Below are 21,102 nucleotides of genomic sequence, written 5' to 3'. Positions count from 1 at the left end.
GGACTCTTGGACGGCTGGATGATGTCGTCGCATAGCATTTCGTCGACTTGTTTGCCTTATGGCCTCGCGTTCACGTGACGAAACTCGGTACGGGCTCTGACGGAGTGGGCGTGCATATTCGTCGGTTATGATGCGGTGCTTGGCGACAGGGGTTTGTCCAACTTTTGACGACGACGAGAAGCAGTCCTTGTATTGCAGGAGCAGTACTTTTAGCTGTTCTTCCTTATGCCTGGGAAGGTTCTGATTGACGTCGAAAGTTGGTTCAGGTACCACAGTCATCGTTGCAGGTGCACTAGAGTCCGTGAAGGCAAAAGCAATGCTCGCTTGTACTATTTCATCGATGTAGGCGACTGTGGTGCCTTTGTTAATGTGCTTGTATTCGTGGCTGAAGTTCGTGAGCATCACTCTTGCTTTCCCTTCACGTAGCTCAGCAATGCCTCTAGCGACGCAAATTTCACTGTCGAGCAGTAAGTGATGATCCCCCTCGATGACGCCCTCCATGTCTGCAGGCACTTCGGTACCGACGGAAATCATTATGCTGGAGCGAGGCGACACGGTGACTTGTTCTTCTAGCACATTCAAGGCATGGTAACTGATGTCTGTATCCGGTGGTATCGCGTTGTGCGTTGAAAGCGTTATCGACTCGGACCTTAAGTCGATGACTGCACCGTGTTGGATTAGAAAGTCCATGCCTAGGATGACATCCCTGGAGCAGTGCTGCAGGATTACGAAGCTCGCCGGGTAAGTGCGCTTGTTTACCATGACTCGCGCTGTGCACATTCCAGCCGGCGTTATTAGGCAGCCTCCCGCTGTCCCGATGTCGGGTTCTTGCCAGGCAGTCTTCACCTTCAACTTGGCGGCGAACGCGCCACTGAAGACGGAATAATCGGCTCCAGTGTCAACGAGAGTGGTGACGTTAGGGCCATCGATTAGTATGTCTAGTTCGGTAGACCGTCGTCTGGCGTTACAGTAAAGTCGTGGCGTCGGATCACAGCTGCGTCGGCTTACTTTGCTGCTGCTACGTCACGTCGGAAGGTCGTCTTTTGGCAGCGAAGTGTTGTCAAGGCTGTTGCTAGGCATGGTGATATGTCGTCGTGATAATTCGCGAATCTTCTTCGGCGGCGGCAGAAGATCTTTGGCATTGCGTTGTACAGCAACCGTACCTCCATCAGTTGCTGCTTTTAATTTCCCGGATAGGACCTCACGGACCGGCCCCGGGCTGGTCCAGTGTATGGTCGGCGCTGCGGTGACAGGTAGCGTCCCGGCGATGTAGTCGGCGATATCACGTGGCCGCTCGCCAAGCTCTGGACATGGCGCGTTGACGGCGAACCCTCGTAGGCCCATCTTGCGGTATGGGCACCGGCAGTAGACATGGCCGGCTTCCCTGCAGTGATAGCAGAGCGGGCAGTGGTAGGGGGAGTGCCAAATGTCCGTCTTTCTCGGGTAGCTACGCTGGGCGACGGGCGGGCATGCTGGCGGCGGCGGCGGTGGTGGACGACGGAACTGCGGCGTTACGGGGCCCTGGCTCGAGCGCGGAGGGGGGCCTTGACGACAGGCGACGGCGGCGTAGGTCTGCCCTTCCTGCTGGGGTTGCGGCGATTGCGGCTGCACATCGGGAACTCCAACTGAACGATGAACTTCTTTGATGATGTCGGCGATAGATGCCACTTGAGGCTGCGACCTGGGAAAGAGCTTCTGCAGCTCCTCGTGAACGACCGCTCTGATTGTCTCGCGCAGGTCGTCGGCGCCTAGGGCTTGAGCATCACCGTGGTTGGTCAGGGCACGGCGGTTGTATTGCGTGGCGCGCATTTCAAACGTCTTCTCGATCGTTGTAGCCTCCGAAACAAATTCTGCGACAGTGTTGGGCAGGTTGTGCATCAATCCGGCGAATAGTTGCTCTTTGACACCCCGCATCAAGAACTGAACTTTCTTTTCTTCAGACATGTCGGGGTCGGCGTGGCGGAAGAGGCGAGTCATCTCCTTCGTGAAGATCGCGATGTTCTCATTCGGCAATTGCACTCTGGTTTCTAAGAGAACCTCGGCCCTTTCCTTTCCTACTACACTCGTGAAGGTCCTCACGAAGTTCTCACGAAATAGGTCCCACGTCATGAGGGTGGTCTCTCTGTTCTCAAACCAGGTTCGAGCAGCGTCATCCAATGAAAAATAGACATGACGTAGCTTGTCGTCGTCACTCCATTTGTTGAACATCGCGGTCCTCTCGTATGTCTCCAGCCAGCTTTCCGGATCCTCGAATGTTGATCCGCGGAACATCGGTGGCTCTCGGGGGTGCTGTAACACGGTCGGTGTAGGCGGCACTGGTGCTGTCATTGTTGATGCGGTCATGGCCGTGCACTTCCTGGTGTTCTCGGGAAGAAGTCCGTACTCCGGGGGCTGGTATCGTACCCTGAGGCTAACTCGATGATCCGGGTCAACGTTGGTACTGTCTTCGGGCTTGGATCACGGCTTTTCGGGGGCGTCCGGTGCATGAACACAAAAGCAGCTCCACCAGATGTCACGTAGCAGTGACGCTGAAGTAAACAGTCGTAAAAGCTGTGTATGACGGAACTGATTGTTTATTGGGTGAACCTGTGGCCACAAAAGCAAGCTACGCTCGAAGCACAACGAAAGCGGCAAACACAGTCGGCGATCGTCAAAAATCTAATCAGCGGCGAACCATGTCGGCTTTTATACGTGAGTCATTGAAAGTTTCAGATTAATCCCTGGTGCCCGTGTGTCTTCCAGAAAGTTCTAGACAATTCGCGTCGCTCATACAATCAGATTACATGAGCGTCGGTGACCACAGACGACGGATAGAAGCATCGATAACGTTCGAGAAGCTTCCAATGCAGGCGCGTCCTGCGCCAAGCGATAACATTCAACATTTGTTAGCCGGTGGAAAGCGGCCACCGGTGAAAGATAAACATGTCTACGTGTCAATATACAGTTAAACCTGGATATAAAGATATTGACAAAATTCCCGAAAAACTTCATTATAAAGAGGACTTCGTTATATGCAGGTTCAGCACGAAAATTCATAAAAGAAACGGTTATCATACTTAATCGATTCTAACGTGCCTTTGATTATAATGCGCACCCATTTTCCGTTTTCGTCGAAGCACTCATCCTTGGAATGTCACACCAGGTACTGGATGCATGGACGTGTGTCGTTTCGCACAAGTGTGAGGCGTCGGAAACGAAGAGCGAGTGACACGATGGCGTCGTATAGTGTCACCTAGTGTCAGGTTAGTGAAGTGAAGCGCAGAGACTTGCGCAGTAACCGAAGAGTGGCGCTGCCAGTGCATTGAAAAAAAAAAATTTTTTTTCCTTCGGCAACATCAACTGGAAAAGGAGAGTGCCGACTTGGCGGGCTAGGCCAGCTGCAGCAAGCGGAGGGATCAGGTTTGAATGAAGGGAGGTGGAAAGGTCACGCCCGTGCCGCCAAGATTGCCGGGTCGAGGGATGCAGGCCCACCTCGCGCACGCTCGCACGCACGCACACGTGCGCACGCTCTCGCCTTGCAGTTGCCGTGAATTCGAGCGCGTGAAGTGCGACACCGCCGCCGCTTCGCATTCCGTCACAGCGGAGAAGGTGCTTCCGGTTGCTGCTCATGCAAAATTGACAAAATTTGGGGCGAAATCTGTAGGTTGTCGGCGGGGAAAATTCATTATTTCATGGGGGTCTCGTGCTGCCACTTCGTTACGTAGAGGTAACATGTGCTTCATGGAGTAACGGCGGGGAATAGAAAAACTTTGTTACATCCAGGAGTTCGTTATATGGAAATTCGTTATAAGCAGGTTTAACTGTATATAGAGGGAGAGAGAAAGAAAGACCAGTTGAATGGAAAGATAAGAGCTGACAGGTGTTATGCAATGCGCACTATACTCTGTTTGACAATGAGCAGGCAATGCTGCAGAAGCTACGTCAAATAGTTCTGTCATAGAAGTATCACTCTGTGCTTGTTCCGCAGTGGAGTTGTTAATGATCTGCGACACTTTATGTAGAATACTTACTGCATGCATTATAACTACAACCTGTGGACTTAAGCTTATGTCAAATTACATATTTGTGCCTGCTTGTGCTTCCAGTATGCGACATACCATATTTTGGTAGTGAGTGCAAGCCATAAACTGTGACTGCTGGACATAGAAATGTGTCGCTCTGCTCGTTCCATGGTAAATGGATTCAGGTCTGTGACACCTTCTGCTTCATATTTTGCAACATAATTAAACGTATGAGACTTATGCAACAAATACTGTGTGGTGCATAGCTAAGTCTTTCTTTCATGTATTACTACACAATATTTATTGGTTGCAAATGCAAGCAGTGAGAGAAGTATGTCTAGTATTCAGAATGTTGCCTACTAAGTACGAAATGGAGCATAACAAGCTTGCAAAATGCCGTATAGAACTAGTGCATAGAGTTCCTTTTAGCTATGGGCGCTTTCATTCAGAGTAGACAGACTGTTGCATCGATCAGAGATCAAATGAGCACAAATGACTGTTGACCAGTGGAGTGTTGTCTAACCTTTCGATGTACTGTCACGATTGTGAGCATGGCACAAATTCGCAGACAGTGATGTTCTGTTCAGACACGGGTGCAATGCTCAGAACAACCCGATGATTTCATTGGTTGCACTGTATTCGCTACTACTTCTGCACATTTCTAGTTCCTGTTGCAGATACTGCTACAGATTATTTTGTTACACTGTTTTTACGTACCACTACTAAGTAACACCACCGCAATGTATACAGTTAAACCTGCTTATAACGAACCTCCATATAACGAATTCCAAGATATAACGAAGTTTTGCTATTCCCTGCCGTTACTCCATAGAAGCACATGTATTTGAGACGTCTACGCAACGAAGTGGTAGTGGGAGACCCCTCGAAATAACGAATTTTCCCCGCCGACAACCTATAGAGATTTCTCCCCAAATTTTGTCATTTTTCCGCGAGCAGCAGCTGGAAGCACCTTCTCCGCCGCGACGGAATGCAAAGCGGCGGCGACCCGCTTGGCGCACTCGAATTCACAGTGAATGCGAGGCAAGAGCGAGCGCACGTGTGCGTCCCTCGACCCGGCGATCTTGCCGCCGCGAGCGTAACCTTTCCCTCTCCCTTCATTCAAGCCTGATCCCGCCGCTTGCTGCACCTGCCCTAGCCCGCCAAGCTGGCACTCTTCTTTTCTAGTTGATGTTGCTGAAGGGGGAAAAAAACATTTTTTTTCAGCGCGCTGGCAGCGCCACTCTTTGGTTACTGCGCAAGTCTCTGCGCTTCACTGACCTGACACTAGGTGACACTATACGACGCCATCGTGTCACTCGCTCGTCGGCCCAGTTTAGCCCGAAAACTGGGAGTAAATCTTGAGCGATAGTTGTATTTCTGTATGAAAGCATGAGGTGCACGGTACTGTAAAGGTTTTTTTTCCCTCTCTTTTGGTCACGGAAAACGGGTGCGCGTTGCAATCGAGGGCGCGTTAGAATCGAGTAAATACGGTGTGTGTTTCTTTTTCGAATTTTCATGCCGAACCTGCATATAACGAAATCTTCTTCATAAGGAAGTTTTTGGGAATTTGTCAATTTCGTTATATCCAGGCTTAACTGTATAACACCCCTCTGCCATCATTTCTACCCTTCTTTAGACGCACCACGGCAGAACCGCCATTTGACCTACTGGCACAGACCTTGGCACAAGCAAAATGCTGATTTGGCACAACCAGGGGTCGGAATTCTGCGCCAATTGCAATGAAAGCGTAAAAATGATGGAAATTGCGCCACGACGCGGCAGAACTTTGGCTCTGGCAGGCATCAGCAAAAGATCGCCGGCGCGATGCAGGGCGTTGTGTGGTTACCCTCGGAGATCCTGTAAAGGTAGCTTTAGCATTCTGGCTGCCTGTGGGTGCCGACAGCTGCACCCAATTATACCCCGGAATAAAAGTAAAGGCAGCGATATTTTTTATTTTGCCGGCAAGTGAGAACAGGCGAGGAAGTCTGGGACTTATCAATGCCTCGCGATTGGGGAAGTGGAGTTACGTGGTTGTGCTGGCGCAGTTTCCGCGAAAACAAGCACATGACCGTCCGCACACTCCCAGCCATGCCTTTTGTCTTTTTGTTTTGTTTTTACTCATGCCAATGCCATGACAGTTGCTGTTTATTGCGGTGTGCAGCCCTGTGATCATAGTGATTGCGAATCCTGATATTGCAGTGATCGCAATGCTGCACAACGCAATCGCCGAAAAAAAAAAAAAAAGCAAACTGAGGGCGCAGGCGGTGATGACAGGTGTGTGTGGTGAAGGGACTTGGAGAGGCCAGGAAAGGAGGAATGTTGCTACAGTTGCCTTATTCAGGCCAAGGGGGCTTACACCCCCATAGAGTTTCATTCAATATTTCACTAGAGGGCGCTAGTGTCTACGGGAGCTGCAATCGGGGCGGTTGAGCCAGCAGGGGAATGATGGTCACAGTAGCACATGGATCTGCCTAAACTTTGTCCCTTTGGCTTTAAACGGCTTTGTAACTTTGCAAACTGATGATTTCCAACAAAACATTGCGTTATAATTGAATATCAATGATTAAATAAACATAAATAAAATTGTCCGATGGCCACATTCGAACAGAGGAGCTTTAGCACAGAAGCCCGACACTGCAAAGATTTACGCCACAGTCTTATGCATCGGCAAGCGGAATGGAACATCCTTGAGAATTTGCAACAGGTAAGCTGCTTGTAAGAGGGCTGAGACACTTTCTTGTTTTGATTGGCTGCAGATGCATTCCTCGACAGGTGAAACTGCTGCGATTAGTACCGATTATGCATATCTGCAGATTCTTATTGCCTTCTGCATTTAGAAAATATAGCTTGCTTTGAAATTTAGCCTACCGAAGGCAGATAAAGCGTAATAAACAAAGCCACGTGAACGTCTGAAGCTAACTTTTGATCCGACAGCCTCCTCGAGCAAGCTACACGTCCCATTAGTACGAGGAATGCAGAACTGTATCATGAACAGTACAAACAAGACCTCACAGTGGCAGAACATCGGAACCTCCTCGATAGAAAAATGCAGCAATAGAGCGAAAACAGCAAATGGAGAACCGATGGCATCGGCTATACCCGTGGCTATGGCCACTCGGTTCAGCTCCATGATGAACGATGATAATGATGGTAATCATACATTATTAGTGCACTTAAGGTTTTGGTTTCACTTTAACTAACAAAGTTGCTCTAATGCTTCTCTGGTCTTGTACTTAATAGCGCATAAAAAGGGGACGAGGCACAGATGGACGACGCAGACACAGCGTCGATGGACGACGTGGTGCAGGCTTGGTGCACTTTACCGCTGAAATGCCATTTTGGAGTAGGATGGCGCATGCGTTCCACGTGGACATTGCACATACAACCGTGATAAAAAGTGAACAGACTGCAGGCATGCTAAAACAACCTGAATTCAGACCAAGATGTGCAAACTTGAAACTGATGAGTGCACTAGAAAGTTCGCAATGCCAAGTTTGGACTGTAGTTCTTAATTTCAGTTTACATTCATAGGGGAAGATGGAAATAGGCTTTATCCCAAAACCCCTTGTCTGAATACTTGTGCTCGGGGGAATACATTGTAAATACTTGGGAAGAAAATAAGGACAGACAACATAGTCAGGTGAATATACATATATCTGATGCAAAAATTTATAGAAAGCGGCAGCTCACCTGCTGTCGGAAGCTGCCACGCTTGGGCTCCCAAGTCCATCGGTGGGCAATGATGGCTCGCGCTTCCCTCCGCATACGTTCATACTGCCAGACAGCGGCCCCCAGGAAGGACGCTCCACAGCACTGAAACAAGAACACCTCGGTCTATGATCCAGGTGCAATCTTGTGCTACAACTCTTAATTTCTTTTAAATTCTGGGGTTTTACGTGCCATAACCCCGATTTGATTATGAGGTATGCCGTAGTGAGGGACTCTGCATTAATTTTGGACACCTGGGGTCCTTTAACGTGCACCCAAGGGTGCTACAACTAAATGCAGCAAAGGCTACCATGTATAGTGCTCATGGATTGAAATGTGAGTCACAGCGCATGGCCACCAGTACATACGACACCGTTTATGGATGCCCGTGGAAGCAAGGTGTTGCATCGTGGTGTACCGTAAGGGCAAGAGTGCTTTTGGAGAGGGATTACTGCTTCCGGTCACCAGCAAGCAGACCACAGACTCGCTGTTTAAGTGTCACATTTCATCCTGTGAGTACCGTACTGTGGAATACAATGTGTACACTGTGTGTATTATGTAGTTGATGAATGAAATGCAAACAAGTGAACTTTACAATCAGCCTAACAAGTCCAACTCGAAAGCATTCGTTTGTTTTCCTTTTCGCTCCTTTATGTGCTCCTCACATAGCTTTAGATTGTGTGCTTAATTTTCTGGCCTACACTGCCCTTGGTGACATAGCTACATAAAACTGTTCTCCTGAGTTATTAACCCGTAAGAGATGTATTTATACTTTCCAATTTGTGTTTCACTTGTCCACAATAGTATATACGGCATATATTACTGGCTTACGTTCACACGCAAACACGTGAACCTCAGCTAAGACATGTTTTCAGTGATGAAAGCGGCTGATGCTCTTGGAACAGGTGGCCTTCTTAGTGTACCGCACATGCATTAATTGTAAGTGCAGAGTCGACTGTACCATTATTTCTGAATGCATAAAAAAGTTTGTATTTATTATTAGGTATGTATGCATACTGCATGTTAATGTGATAAATACAACATGACCATACAAGTCATGGCACGGTTACGTGCAAGCACTGAATGTCCTTAATTGAGTAGCACTTGAGTAGGTTCAATTTGTGGCATGCTCAAACATTCGTCTCTTTAAATATGCTGAATTCTTAGTGAGTTGTCATCATTTTCACAGGCTGAACCTCACTTACTGTATTAAAGAGACATTAAAGGTAAATATGTCAATGTGGACTGCTAAAATAACGTTCCTGAAACCATGCCGCTTAAGTTTCGTGTCAAGAAAACACTTAGTTTAAGGGAAAATTACGTCTGAAGGGCCCGCATTTCTGTACTGCTATTTAAATCACCCATCCACGAGCAAGGTGTTGTGATGTTGCATACGCCGATACTGCACTTTACTGCCATCAGTGAGTAATACCTGTGTCACACGGGCACATTTGGAAGGCCTTAGAGTCGACGGCCTTCGAAATGCCACAACTCTATCGACTCAAAGGAGTTATCGCGCTGCTACATGGCACGGTTGAAAGGCTGTTGAGTGGTTCAGGCGTTTCTCGCAAAATTGTGTGGCGCTCTGAATCTTTATTTTCATTTTCGTGTCACCAAAAGTTAAACAACATTAAAACCACTTAGATGCACTATAATTTCTTTTATATTTGTTTATACGGCGAAATGGCGGCGATATGACGGCAGCCGGCAGCACATGGAGTAGAGGGAGAGTGCACGAACACAAGCACGTCGCTGTTGTCGAGAGTATGTGCAGTTTGCACATATCAAGTGGCAAAAATACTTGATTGAATAATTAATAACACTCATATATAGTATTTTTAGAGCATTTTGGTTTGATTTGTTCTTTCTAACCGTGAGTACGAGCACACTGTGAACGAGAGGGCATGTCCGCGCTGTTTCCGCTTCCGTTGCTCAAAGGCCATCAAGATTTCAATAGAGTTGTAGGGTGCTCCGTTGACTCGATAGACTATTGACTCGGCAGCCTTCAAAACCGCCCGTGTAGCAGCTCTAACTTGACCTTTGAGTCAACTGACTATCGGTTGGAAGGCCTTCCAAACGCCCGTGTGACACGGGTATAAAATGGCGCCAAACAGCTGGCGCCACGATTAAATTTTTTTCTTGCGTATAACGCGAAACCATGGCCAGAAACCAAGTGAAGACACAGCGGACAGCATCCCAAGACATCACATGGATGCAAAATTTTTTGCTGCTTGCAGAAATTTTGCTTGTCACCCAGAAGTCTGTGCTGCGGCCTGCCTGTGGATTGCATAACAGCAACCAGTGCAACCGCCTCAATCCGAATTCACTCTTGCTACTTGCTCTTTGTCAAGAAATAAATGGTAAAATCAGTCTTCGCTTAATCTCATCTCATACTGAGTATCCACACTCGCACTAAGCACCCCAGATCATGCTTGCCACAGTCTCAGAGGGAATCACAAAACTATTTTGATTCCCAGACATCACATGGTGCCACATCCTTTACCACTGGCGGCATGGAGTGCATTTTTACTGGTCATGACGGCACATTTAAATGAGATTTAATACTCTCTAGTTAAAACGTTGGCATCACAGCACTTCTGAGTTTCTTTTCAGCCGCACGATTATATTGATCCAGATAAAAAAGTTTGTCGCCAAATTTTTTCTTTTATTGATGCCATGCCTATGTATATATAGTTGTCCTACAGCAAGACACGACAGTATGACAGGGTCCGTCTATCGCGACGCTTCAATATTGCGTGGACATGGTTGCCTCTTTATTATGAGCTTCACGAGCCAGGAAATAAAAGCACAGCAATAGAAATTACTAACACATGAGAGAGTGCAGGCATAGCAGAGTCAAGTGAAAGCAACCTTTTGACTACCTGTCACGTCGTCAGTGAGTTCTTTTTTTCTAAGAAAAGTAAAGAATAATATGTGACTTGAAAGCATTAAAATTTATCCTTGTTGGTATGGCATCTTAACCCTTTCAGCGTCGGGCTTTTTTCATGAATAAGAACACAATGGTTTAATTTTGATTATGCAGAAGGTAAAAAAAAATGCATAATGGAAAATGCACTCTTAGTGTGGTCCTCAAATTCCTATCTCACAAGAATAGAACACACAGCAGACTCGAAAACACCATTGTTCTCAGTATTTTTTCACAATGTCAGGATCAGAATCTAACACGATTAAAGTTGCTTCTTCCTCGGACAACAAACTGTCATCTCCCGATTCCAAGCTTGGTTTGTGTGTGAGGTTGAAGAAGCCGCCGCTCTAATCAACAGTTCACGGTGCCGCGCGAGCTGCCATCTCAAAGCGATCAAGTGGCCACGCTCAAGGAAGGAGAGCTTTCGTTTATTCGAATTCGACCAGACAAGGAACAGCACAACAGATAAAATAGATGCGGCAGAGGGCAGAGCCATCCTGCAGAAAACACACCGACAAAAGGAGCACCCTCATCACTAGAAGGGAGGTGTGCTGTAGCGAAAACAGTGGGAGACAAAAAATAAAGAAGCTTGTGTAAACATACGACGGATGGCAGAAGCAAGAGTGGCAGCCTTGCACTACGGCATGAATATTTGAACGGAGAATTGCCAGCATAGCAGGGTACAAATTTAGGAAGGCAAAGCTACCCCTCCCATCTACGAACACATGTGCTCATGCTGCACAACTCCACCCACGAGAAGACGTATCTTCTAAACTGGTGAAAAAAAGAAAGACGAAAAAAAAAAAAACTTGACTCAGCTAACCCAGAGAGAGGAGCAAATATGCTTGTGCACTGTTCGGCTATCGCTGATCTGAGAGCCCATGCTGGCTTTAAAAGACCACTTGCATGGGTCCATCGTGCTCAGTATGTAACCTGCTTGCTGCCTGCCAAGTAGCAGGAATAACCCTTCCTTTGATGTTACGTCTATGCCACCCAGTTCCTGGATGCCAAGCATGACAGGAACCACCTCGGACCTCAGGAAGTTCACATTACTGCGCACATTAGAGTGGAGAACGTACGGGTACATCAATGACATGGCGAGACAGAAACGGGGAAACGTACCAGTACATCAGTGACATTGAAAGAGTTAAGCATTGAACAGTGCTGTGTGAGTACCATCTCCGAGTATCATCTCTTTCTCAAGTTGTGTTGTTCAATGCCAAAAAAAAAAAAAAGAAGGTGTGGACGAGAGCCAATGAGGGAATTAAGATCTGTCAAGTGAGTGCGATTAGGTGAGCTTGGGTAAGTGCTAATCAGGTTCTGCTATATGTCACCATCAACTTTGTCACTCACATTTGTTCTTTTAAACGTGTGATTTACTGGCTGGATGCTGATAAGACCACAATTATAATCACAGTTACTTGTGTCACATTGGGAGGACAGTGGTGAGAACAAGCAAGTAGCACCAAAGAACATTTTTAGCAAGGAAGCACGACAACATGTGGGAACATGGGAACTACAGAAACATGTTACTTCAGTCCTGATGAAAACAATGCAATGGTGTTAAAAAAAGGCAAATGTGAAACAGCAACTAAAGCTACCCCAGTCATGTTAATACAAAACAAAGCAATGTGTACGAATTAACCTGACTCCCGGCTGACTTGGAAATATGCTCCCCCCCCCCCCCTCACCACCCTTCAAAGAAACAGACACTTCTTCAGTTTCAGAGTACATTAGACACAATGTGGGGGAAAAAAATAATATGTTGCAAAAAAAAGGCGAGAGGCATAGTACATATCCTCCTTTTTTGCTTCGTGTTGAAAACACAGGAAACTTGTGTAAACCTAGACAGCTAAACAAGTACTAAATTCAATTTTTATTTCTTTCCCCTTCTATGATTATATTTCTAAAGTAACCCAATGTTATTTTTTCTAAAAATATTCTTCAATATGTTATGCATCCTATGCTCACACATTTATGACGTAATCTGTTACGCAAGATCTGTCTGCCCACCCACAAGCAATGTGTGCTTACATGTGACAGCACATGTATGACAAATGGACATATGAAACCAGAACAAATGGACAAATGAAACCAGAACAAGAAATTATAAAGCAGAACACCTTTTACAAGTACTAACTTGAGAGCGCGATTTCGCACCGCTACTTATACGGTTGCAAAAGATGGTATAAGCCTAATAGGCGTCGAAACCATAATCACGATAATATTACATATATTGCTGAAATAAAAGACGCTTAACCTTGCACTCGGCTGCGCAACACTTGAAACAGCAAAGCTGTGCGATCGCAGCCCAGCATTTTCCAGAAGTGCGCCGCAAACTTTTCATCTTATCACTCATGATAAGGATAATTTCTTTTCGCGCGTCTTGGACTTACGGCCATCACTGCACGTGGCATAGCGCAGCTTGCAACACTGACACCGCGTTGCAATGCCGACAACGTGTTCCAGCAGACCCGCTCCGTGAATGCGTCTCTCTCTCGCTCTCATAGCGCGCAAAACCTCTTCATCTCGCAGAGCACGAGCGTACAAACGCGCCAGCTATGGACGAAGACGACAACACTCGAACGCAATCATATGGTTCGCATAAATGCATGTTCTGCAAACGTGGCTGTATAGCCTAGTCGTTACGACGCTCACTATGCAGGTTCGAATCCTGCTTCGGCAAGAAAGTTTATTTTATTTTCTTTCTTGGTAGTTTCTTGATGCGCACCACAAAATACGGCTGGCTTAAACAAATTCGCTGTTAAAAACAAAAGAACGCACCCTGGCTAGCCCTAGCTTGTTCGTATTTTATTTGTCCATGATTGTACATGTCTGTTTGTTGTTTGTTTGTACATGACGCTTATCTGCACAATAATGTTACAGTGTAATCTCGATGATACGATCACGGCTAATACGAATTTCCGGATGATACGAATTTTTCTGTGGTCCCGGCTGAGCCTCATTACTTTGCAACGTGCTAGAGAACGGTTGTTACGAATCGATTTTCGATCCGCGTCGGTTGATACAAATAAACGGCGCCCCACCGACGGCCGCGAAAGAGAACAGCGCGCAGTCACAGGCTTTCTCCCTTTCTCTTTTGGTGCGGAGGCGCGGATGCGGCGCCGGACAGCACGGAGGTCACGACTGGGCGCGAAGAGTTTGGCGCTGTGCTTGCTTTTGCGCGCGGCCGCGGCAGCGAGCGAAGGTTCGTGCGGTCTATCGCTTCAACGGAAACTGAGGGGCGTAAGCACAGCACATACAAAGGTCACAGCCGTGTGGAGATCACTTTCAGGATACGGTGTGCGACAACGCCGACAGCCGACATAGGCGCAAAGTACAAGAACGCATTTGTTGGCAGAGTAGAAGCCGCCCCCCCCCCCCCCCCTCCCTCCTGCGCTGCCTTCCGGCTTTGCTCCTTTCAGTGGGAGATTGCGTCGCCAGTTACCCTTGCGCCCGGTTGCAAGATACGCATTTGGTGCCCTGCAGCACAGCGTCGCCCCTCCCCCCCCCCTGGCCTTTCGCGCGACGGAAGCAGGGCCGGGCTCTACTGGCGGGCCCGGCCGTGACGGAAGTCGCGTTTGCTCTCCCCTGTGCGTTCGCTCTACGTGCGTGAAGGCGCGCGTCCCCCACGCGAAAGGCGTGCTTTCACTCGCACATACGGCACACAGTGACGATTTTATCGCCCTTGGACTCATGCTCCTCCTCCGCATCGCCTTCGTTGATCTCCTCTCCCGTCGGTGGGCGCACCTCATTGAGAAGCGTGCTCGCTACCGCCATTGTCGGCGAGATTTTCCAGCGGAAGCCGCATTATAACCGGTATTTCGCCTCACGCGGCTGCACTGTAAGCGGTATGCGTATACATGGAGTTCTATGGGAGGGTAAACGGGAGTCGGAAAAGGCCATGTTGTAGCCAGTTCTGCACTATAAACAGTTACATTATAAGTGATCTATACTGTAAATGCTTTTTACGTGCGCGTGCCTGAGTGAGTTCACTCCGACTCTTTAATTTAGCTAGTTTTAATTGTGTTTCAATGATACAAATTTCGGCTAATATGAATATTTTTCGTGACCCCGTGAGATTCGTATCATCGAGATTTCACTGTATTATTAAAGCACATAGTTTTCATTGGCTCTTTTGCCTGTTTTCATGGTAAGAAATCGGATTTTCACTGCCAAAAATTATGGGGTTCTCACGTGCCAAATCCACAATCTGATTATGAGGCATGCCGTAGTGGTGGACTCTTAAATAATTTGGACTACCTGGGGTTCTTTAACGTGCACCTAAATCTAGGTACATGGGTCTTTTCACATTTCACCTCTATTGAAATGCAGCCGCTGTAGCCAGGATGTGATCCCGCGACCTCGTGCTTAGCAGTCCAACACCATAGCATACCTGCCAAGTTCGGAGAAACTAAATCCGGGAGATCTTTTGACCGGGCGGGGGGTCAGTCGGTTATACAACCCCCCCCCCCCCCTAATGTCGATATTTTTAAGTACTCCCAGAAGAACTTCATTACAATTTTATTTACAGATATACAAATTTCCACATGAACATCAAGGTCTCACTTTTGCAAGCATTTCGTTGTTGCTAATTTTGCCTTCAAAAATTCTTTAAAATTTAATTAATTCTCGGGTCTCGCATCCCACAACCACCATCTGATTATGAGGCACACCGTAGTGGGGGAACTCCGGATTAATTACAACTACCTAGGGATTCTTTAACGTGCACCTAAATATAAGGTACACGGGTGTGTTTGCATTTCGCCGCCACCGAAATGCGGCTGCCACGGCCGAGGTTTGATCCCGCGAACTCGTGCTTAGAACAGCGCAATGCCAAGGCCACTAAGCAACCACGACAGGTGTTCAAAAATTCTTCAGATAATGATTGATTGTAAAAAATTTCATTTCTTTCACATTTCGCGAGGTTGACATTTCCCAGCGTTTTGGATGAGCGGCACTGCGTCCTCGTAGTTTTCACCATGTTAAATTGCTGCTCGCACTCTGCATTTCTCTGCGGTATCAACAAAATACTCAGCGTCACTTTGGCTGAGCACTACATTAAAAATACTTGAAGATACTTGCGCTAGTGCTCCTTGCTTTTAAAACCATGACTGACCGTAGGCCTATGCAATGCCAGAGTGGCTGACGCTGAGGAGAATGATGGAGAGTCTAGTGTTGCTAGTTGCGGAAGGCGGCATTCGCTGGCTAGCTTATTGAGACTAGGACCACTAGGCGTGTAGGTAGCGGCTCTGCGGTTAATGAAATAGCGCGTGTATAGGGTTTCCCTACTACTTTCTTAACGATGTTTTGCGCGATGAACTTCTAACTGGATTAGATTGGGTTGGATTTTTTTTTGCCAATGTGGCCTGATTAAGTGCTGGACGTGGGAACGGGACACAACAGCAATTTCCGGGAGATTTTCCTGTTAACCGTACAACCTGAAGAAATGGTCCAAATCCGGGAGTCTCCCGGGTAATCCGGGTGAGTCCCGGATTACTCCCGGGAGACTCCTGGGAGACTTGGCAGGTATGCCATAGCCACTAAGCAACCACGGCGGGTCTATTACTGCCGATACGACGGGTGCACGCACTGACGCAACCGAGTTGTGGGGCGCATTCAATGCTGAGCTCCAAGTATTAGCTCTCCGAGACACACATGTTGTCTACTGCTACAGTTGTGGGGGTTAACGGCTCTGTTTTCTACACAGCCTAGAGAATTATGCATCGAAGCTGCAAGCGCTGCCTCAATATACTCACTGCAACAAATATACGCCGTCAAGGGCACCATTCCTTTATTAAAGCGAAATCTTGAACCATTCAGCTATTCGCTTACATTGGCAATCATTGTTGATGGTTCCTGCGTAATTACTTTTATTGTTAATTTATTATTATATGCTACCACAGCACCACAGACACAAGAGAAAGTGCGCTCAGAGAATGCACCTACCCCAATGGTGAATGCAGTGGCCTTGGTGAGCTGGGCCGAGCCAGGAGGGAGGGGGGCCTCCGGAGGCGGCGGTGGGGGCCGCGCTTGCCGCACCCATGGCTGCTTTACACTACGCCATCTGAATGCACACGAACGTGCCAGATTAGTTTACACACGGGCATTGTCATGGGGCACGGAAACGATCTACAATAGGCGCCCCGAATAATGTCCATTAGGTCTGTTGAAACATAGTTACTACGAACGAGAAGAAGTGATACCAAGGAGCCCGGCTTTTGTTTCTCACAACCATATGAATCCAAATCAGTTCCACAGAAACCTAGAAAGTGAAGCAAGTTTTATGAAAGAAAATCTATTTATCCAACCCGAATACAAAGGAAACCCATACAGCTTTTCCAGTGCTTTGTAAATGAAGGAAGTTTTGTTCCAGTTGAGGGATTTAACACAGGAGCAACGAACGCCCTTTTGGGTCAGTTGCCCTGCTATCTGAGCTAATCAGGAGGCTAGCAGATTGCAGGGCAAGGCCGATTGGATTGACAACTCGAAGCACAGGAACACAGAATATCACAAATCAGTTCTGCAGAAGCCTGCAAGGTGGATTAAGATTCATGAAAGGGAGAACTTGTCATCCAACTGTAGCACGAAGTTACAAGCAGGAGAAAAATCTACACGCAGACTCCCCATCCATCAATCGATACTCAACACCTTAATTTCGCATCTATCAGGGTGAATACAGAGCATTGGTTTGCCTTAGTTATTGCTCTCACTTCAAAAAGTCTACGTATGCTATATATCAGATCACGTCTTTATTGATCCTAATTAATTACAAAGAAAATTACTCACTGGCATTGTGTGAGGGCTTCCGTTGATTAAAAAAAACAGTTTTAGGATATTACAAACAACCACGCAAAGACTATGCATAATTGAAATGGTTATTTAAAATCAAACATAATAAAATGTACGTTTTATAGAAAACAGTGAATAAACAATAACAACTAAAGCTCTAAATCTATAGTAAGTTGCAAACAAGGTGCACAAAACAATTAGGAAAACCTAAATCAGTAGTTAGTTGCAACAGAAAATACACATGCTCACAAATATTTAGAGCATCAAGTGTCTCTGCCAGTAAATAAAGCAAGGGGTTGTTCATCAGTGCCTCATTCAACCTTTTCTCTGTCTCATCATAGTGCTGGTAATTCCTATGCATCCATGCCCCAACGCACCCAAGCATGCACCTCCCTGAAGTTGCCAAATTAGCATCACACACAATGATGCAAGTATAATTTTCATGTAGAAAGGGCTTACGGAGACTACAGCCCAAAACACAATGACCGCAATGATCCATCCAAAGGAACACTTGACAGTTAGCCCCGGACATCTCCAGTCTTCTCTGGTGGCTCAAACTAATAATTCCTACCAGCTCACAGCATTTGACACAGTAATACCGTAAATTCAATTTCATAAAATAAAAAGCTACCAAGAACTGAGCACAGAAAAAGCGTGTAGCGTAATCATGTTCTTTCAGGAGTTCCAACTGAACTGTACAGTTCAGCCACTAAGATAAGCACCCAAAAGCAGCCGTGTCACATCTTTTTATCTTGTCATGACAATTTAATAACAAATGGAAAGTGGACACAAAAATTTTACAGGAACTTAAAACAAGATGCAGAAGGGAGCCAATCGCAATCGAGAAATTCTATCTGAATTAGACTTGATCACAATCAAAATTCCCCTGTGTGACTGAGGTATTCCCCTGTATTCCTTCAGCCCTAAGCTCGAGAACAGAGAGCAATAAAATGACACCTTGGGCGCAGGGCCTGAAAGGAAACTGGTGCTTCACACTGATCCGCACGAGGTGTTGTGTATCGCTTTCTGTTCTCGTGCAGTGAAGTATACATAGGGCAGACCGGGAGATGCCTAAACGACAGATTAGGGGAGCACAGGCAAAAACTGAACCAATATCAAGATGGGCATGTATCGGAGCACTGTGATGATCGTGGTTGTGAACCATTGTTTAAGAAATGTTCCATGCTGCACAGAAATGTGGATAAAGATATGCAGGAAATCGTGGAAGAGAATTTTATAGCAAAAGCAGGTGCGAGCAGCGTCAGTGCCCAGTCTGTGGAAGGGAAATGGCCTATCTCGACATTGCAGGGAGGCATGTGCGATGATTGGCAACCTCTGTATCCGTGTGTTTGTATTTTGTCGTAATAAATTAGTCACTGGTGGAAATAAAAATCAGTTGAAAGTTAGCGCCCGTCCTTGTCGTTCTTCCTTGTCTGCATCACCTGCAAGCTATAGCCCCAACAACTGTATCAAACCAACTAGCCCAAAAGTCTGTAATCCTTGTTGCAATGACTTCTTTACCAACGCTATTCCACAAAGATTTGAACCGAGGCCCACATACACTCCTTCGTTTATGGCAGAATGTACAGCCAAGTACACTGTTAAAGGGAACAACCATCTAGTAATTGGTTATTAATTAAAGTTGCATTATGGCATGAGAGCACACAGATAATGTTTTTAATGCACAGGTGCACCCTATCAGCCAGGCATTTTCTTCATTTAAAGTAGGTGTTTAATAATATCAGTTACTTTACTACCAGCTAGGTGTTCCCTTAAGAGTGCGACCCGCCATGGTTGCTTAGTGGTTATGATGTTGCGCTGCTAAGCACGAGGTCGTGGGATCAAATCCCAGCTTTGGCGGTTGCATTTTGATGGGGGAAAAATCCTAAAACACCCGGGTACTTATATTTAGGTGCATTTTAAACAACCCCAGATGGTCAAAATTAATCCGGAGCCCCCCCCCCCTGCACTGTGCCTCATAATCAGATTGCGGTTTTGGCACGTAAAACCCGATAATTGAATAGAACTGAACTCCCCTAAGAGTGGATTGAACTCTATGTCTGCATGCAGAAGACCTTTGTTAGTCTTGCAGGCTGTGACTGCAATATGAAAAAAAAAAGAGAACGGCATCACTTGGCACCAAGTTAAACATGCTCCTAGTTGTGCTAAGTTGCAAAGAAAATTTAGGCTATGCAGGAATTGCATTACCACCATGATTTGTCTCGCCAAGTGCAGACACCTTCAAGGAAGCTTTATTGTTGCCTGACATAACCGAGAGAGCATGACGATAATGGCATGGCAATTAATGCCTGGCGTAACATTATCAAATCCTGACTGGTAGATTACCACTGTTGTTGAAAAGAAAAATGTACGATCATTGCATTCTACCAGTACTAACATATGGGGCAAATACTTGGAGGTTAACAAAGAAGCTCGAGAACAAGTTAAGGACCGCACAAAGAGTGATGGATCGAAAAATCTTAGGACTAACGTTAAGAGACAGGAAGAGAGCGGTGTGGATCAGAGAACAAACGGGGATGGCCGATATTCTAGTTGACATTAAGCGGAAGAAATGGAGCTGGGCAGGCCATGTAATGCGTAGGATGGATAACCGGTGGACCATTATGGTTACAGAATGGATACCAAGAGAAGGGAAGCGCAGTCGAGGACGGCAGAAAACTAGGTGGAGTGATGAAGTTAGGAAATTCGCAGGCGCATTTTGGAATCACCTAGCGCAAGACAGGGGTAATTGGAGATCGCAGGGAGAGGCCTTCGTCCTGCAGTGGACATAAAATATAGGCTGATGATGATCTCACTATGACTTTCCACGGTAATATGAATAACAATAGAGCAATGTAGCCACAGACCATATTCCTGAAGTCACGTTTATTTAAGAAGTGTAGTGACAATTCTTAAGACTTTCATTGCTTCAGTTATATGCCACATACTCCGATATCGTCGCACTTTGCTATGGCACTCGATTTTCAAGGTCGCCCGTGAGTGTGGAGGCATGACAACGACTGTATGATGTCAATGCAGTGACGACGGAATCATGAGAAAGGAATGATATTGATTTAACAACAAAGGCGTATAACGACAACGGCATGATGACAAGATGTCAATACTTCAATTATGACAGTGCTACAACAACGACACGAGGATAATGAGTTGGTGATGTATGATGACAACTGGATGAACAAGCGGGAATGATGACGATGGCATGACCGAAACAGCATGACGACAATGGCATAACAATGAACGCACAAAAGCGCCTGCTTAACAATGATGCAATGTCGACGATGGCATGATAATGACGGCAGAATCACAATTGAATGACGACAGAATGATTACAATAGAATGACAAACAAGTAATGACGTCAATGAATCAATGAATGTGATACGGCGACAATGGCATGATGACAATAGGATGACGATACTGAAGTGATGATGATGGTGAAACGAAAGCGGCACTAGCGTGACGACAACGGCATTGAGAGAGTTGAATGTCGAACTTAGAGTGATGACGGTGGAAGAACCGCAACATAGCGACTATGTTATGACAACGATGGCATAGCAAGGGCATGAGGACATTGGAATGATGACAAGTGTACGATGACAATGGCGTGATGATAACAGTATCACGAAACCTGCATGACGACAACGGCATTATGAAAG

General features: G+C 46.4%; 1 protein-coding gene across 1 annotated transcript in view; it reads right to left on the bottom strand.

Annotated features, from left to right (window-relative positions):
• The window catches only part of LOC119441363 (presenilins-associated rhomboid-like protein, mitochondrial), a 74,270-nt gene that overhangs the window by 50,924 nt on the left and 2,244 nt on the right, over nt 1–21,102 (bottom strand). The window contains exons 2-3 of the mRNA XM_037705974.2: nt 16,585–16,702; nt 7,692–7,814 (exon numbers count right to left, since the gene is read on the bottom strand). Of these exons, the coding sequence (XP_037561902.1) occupies nt 7,692–7,814; nt 16,585–16,702 (241 nt within the window). The remainder of the gene's footprint in view (nt 1–7,691; nt 7,815–16,584; nt 16,703–21,102) is intronic.

The sequence above is a fragment of the Dermacentor silvarum genome, chromosome 2 (genome assembly GCF_013339745.2).
Source record: "Dermacentor silvarum isolate Dsil-2018 chromosome 2, BIME_Dsil_1.4, whole genome shotgun sequence".
Lineage (NCBI taxonomy): Eukaryota > Metazoa > Arthropoda > Arachnida > Ixodida > Ixodidae > Dermacentor > Dermacentor silvarum.
This window is presented reverse-complemented; position numbering and strand designations above follow the sequence as displayed.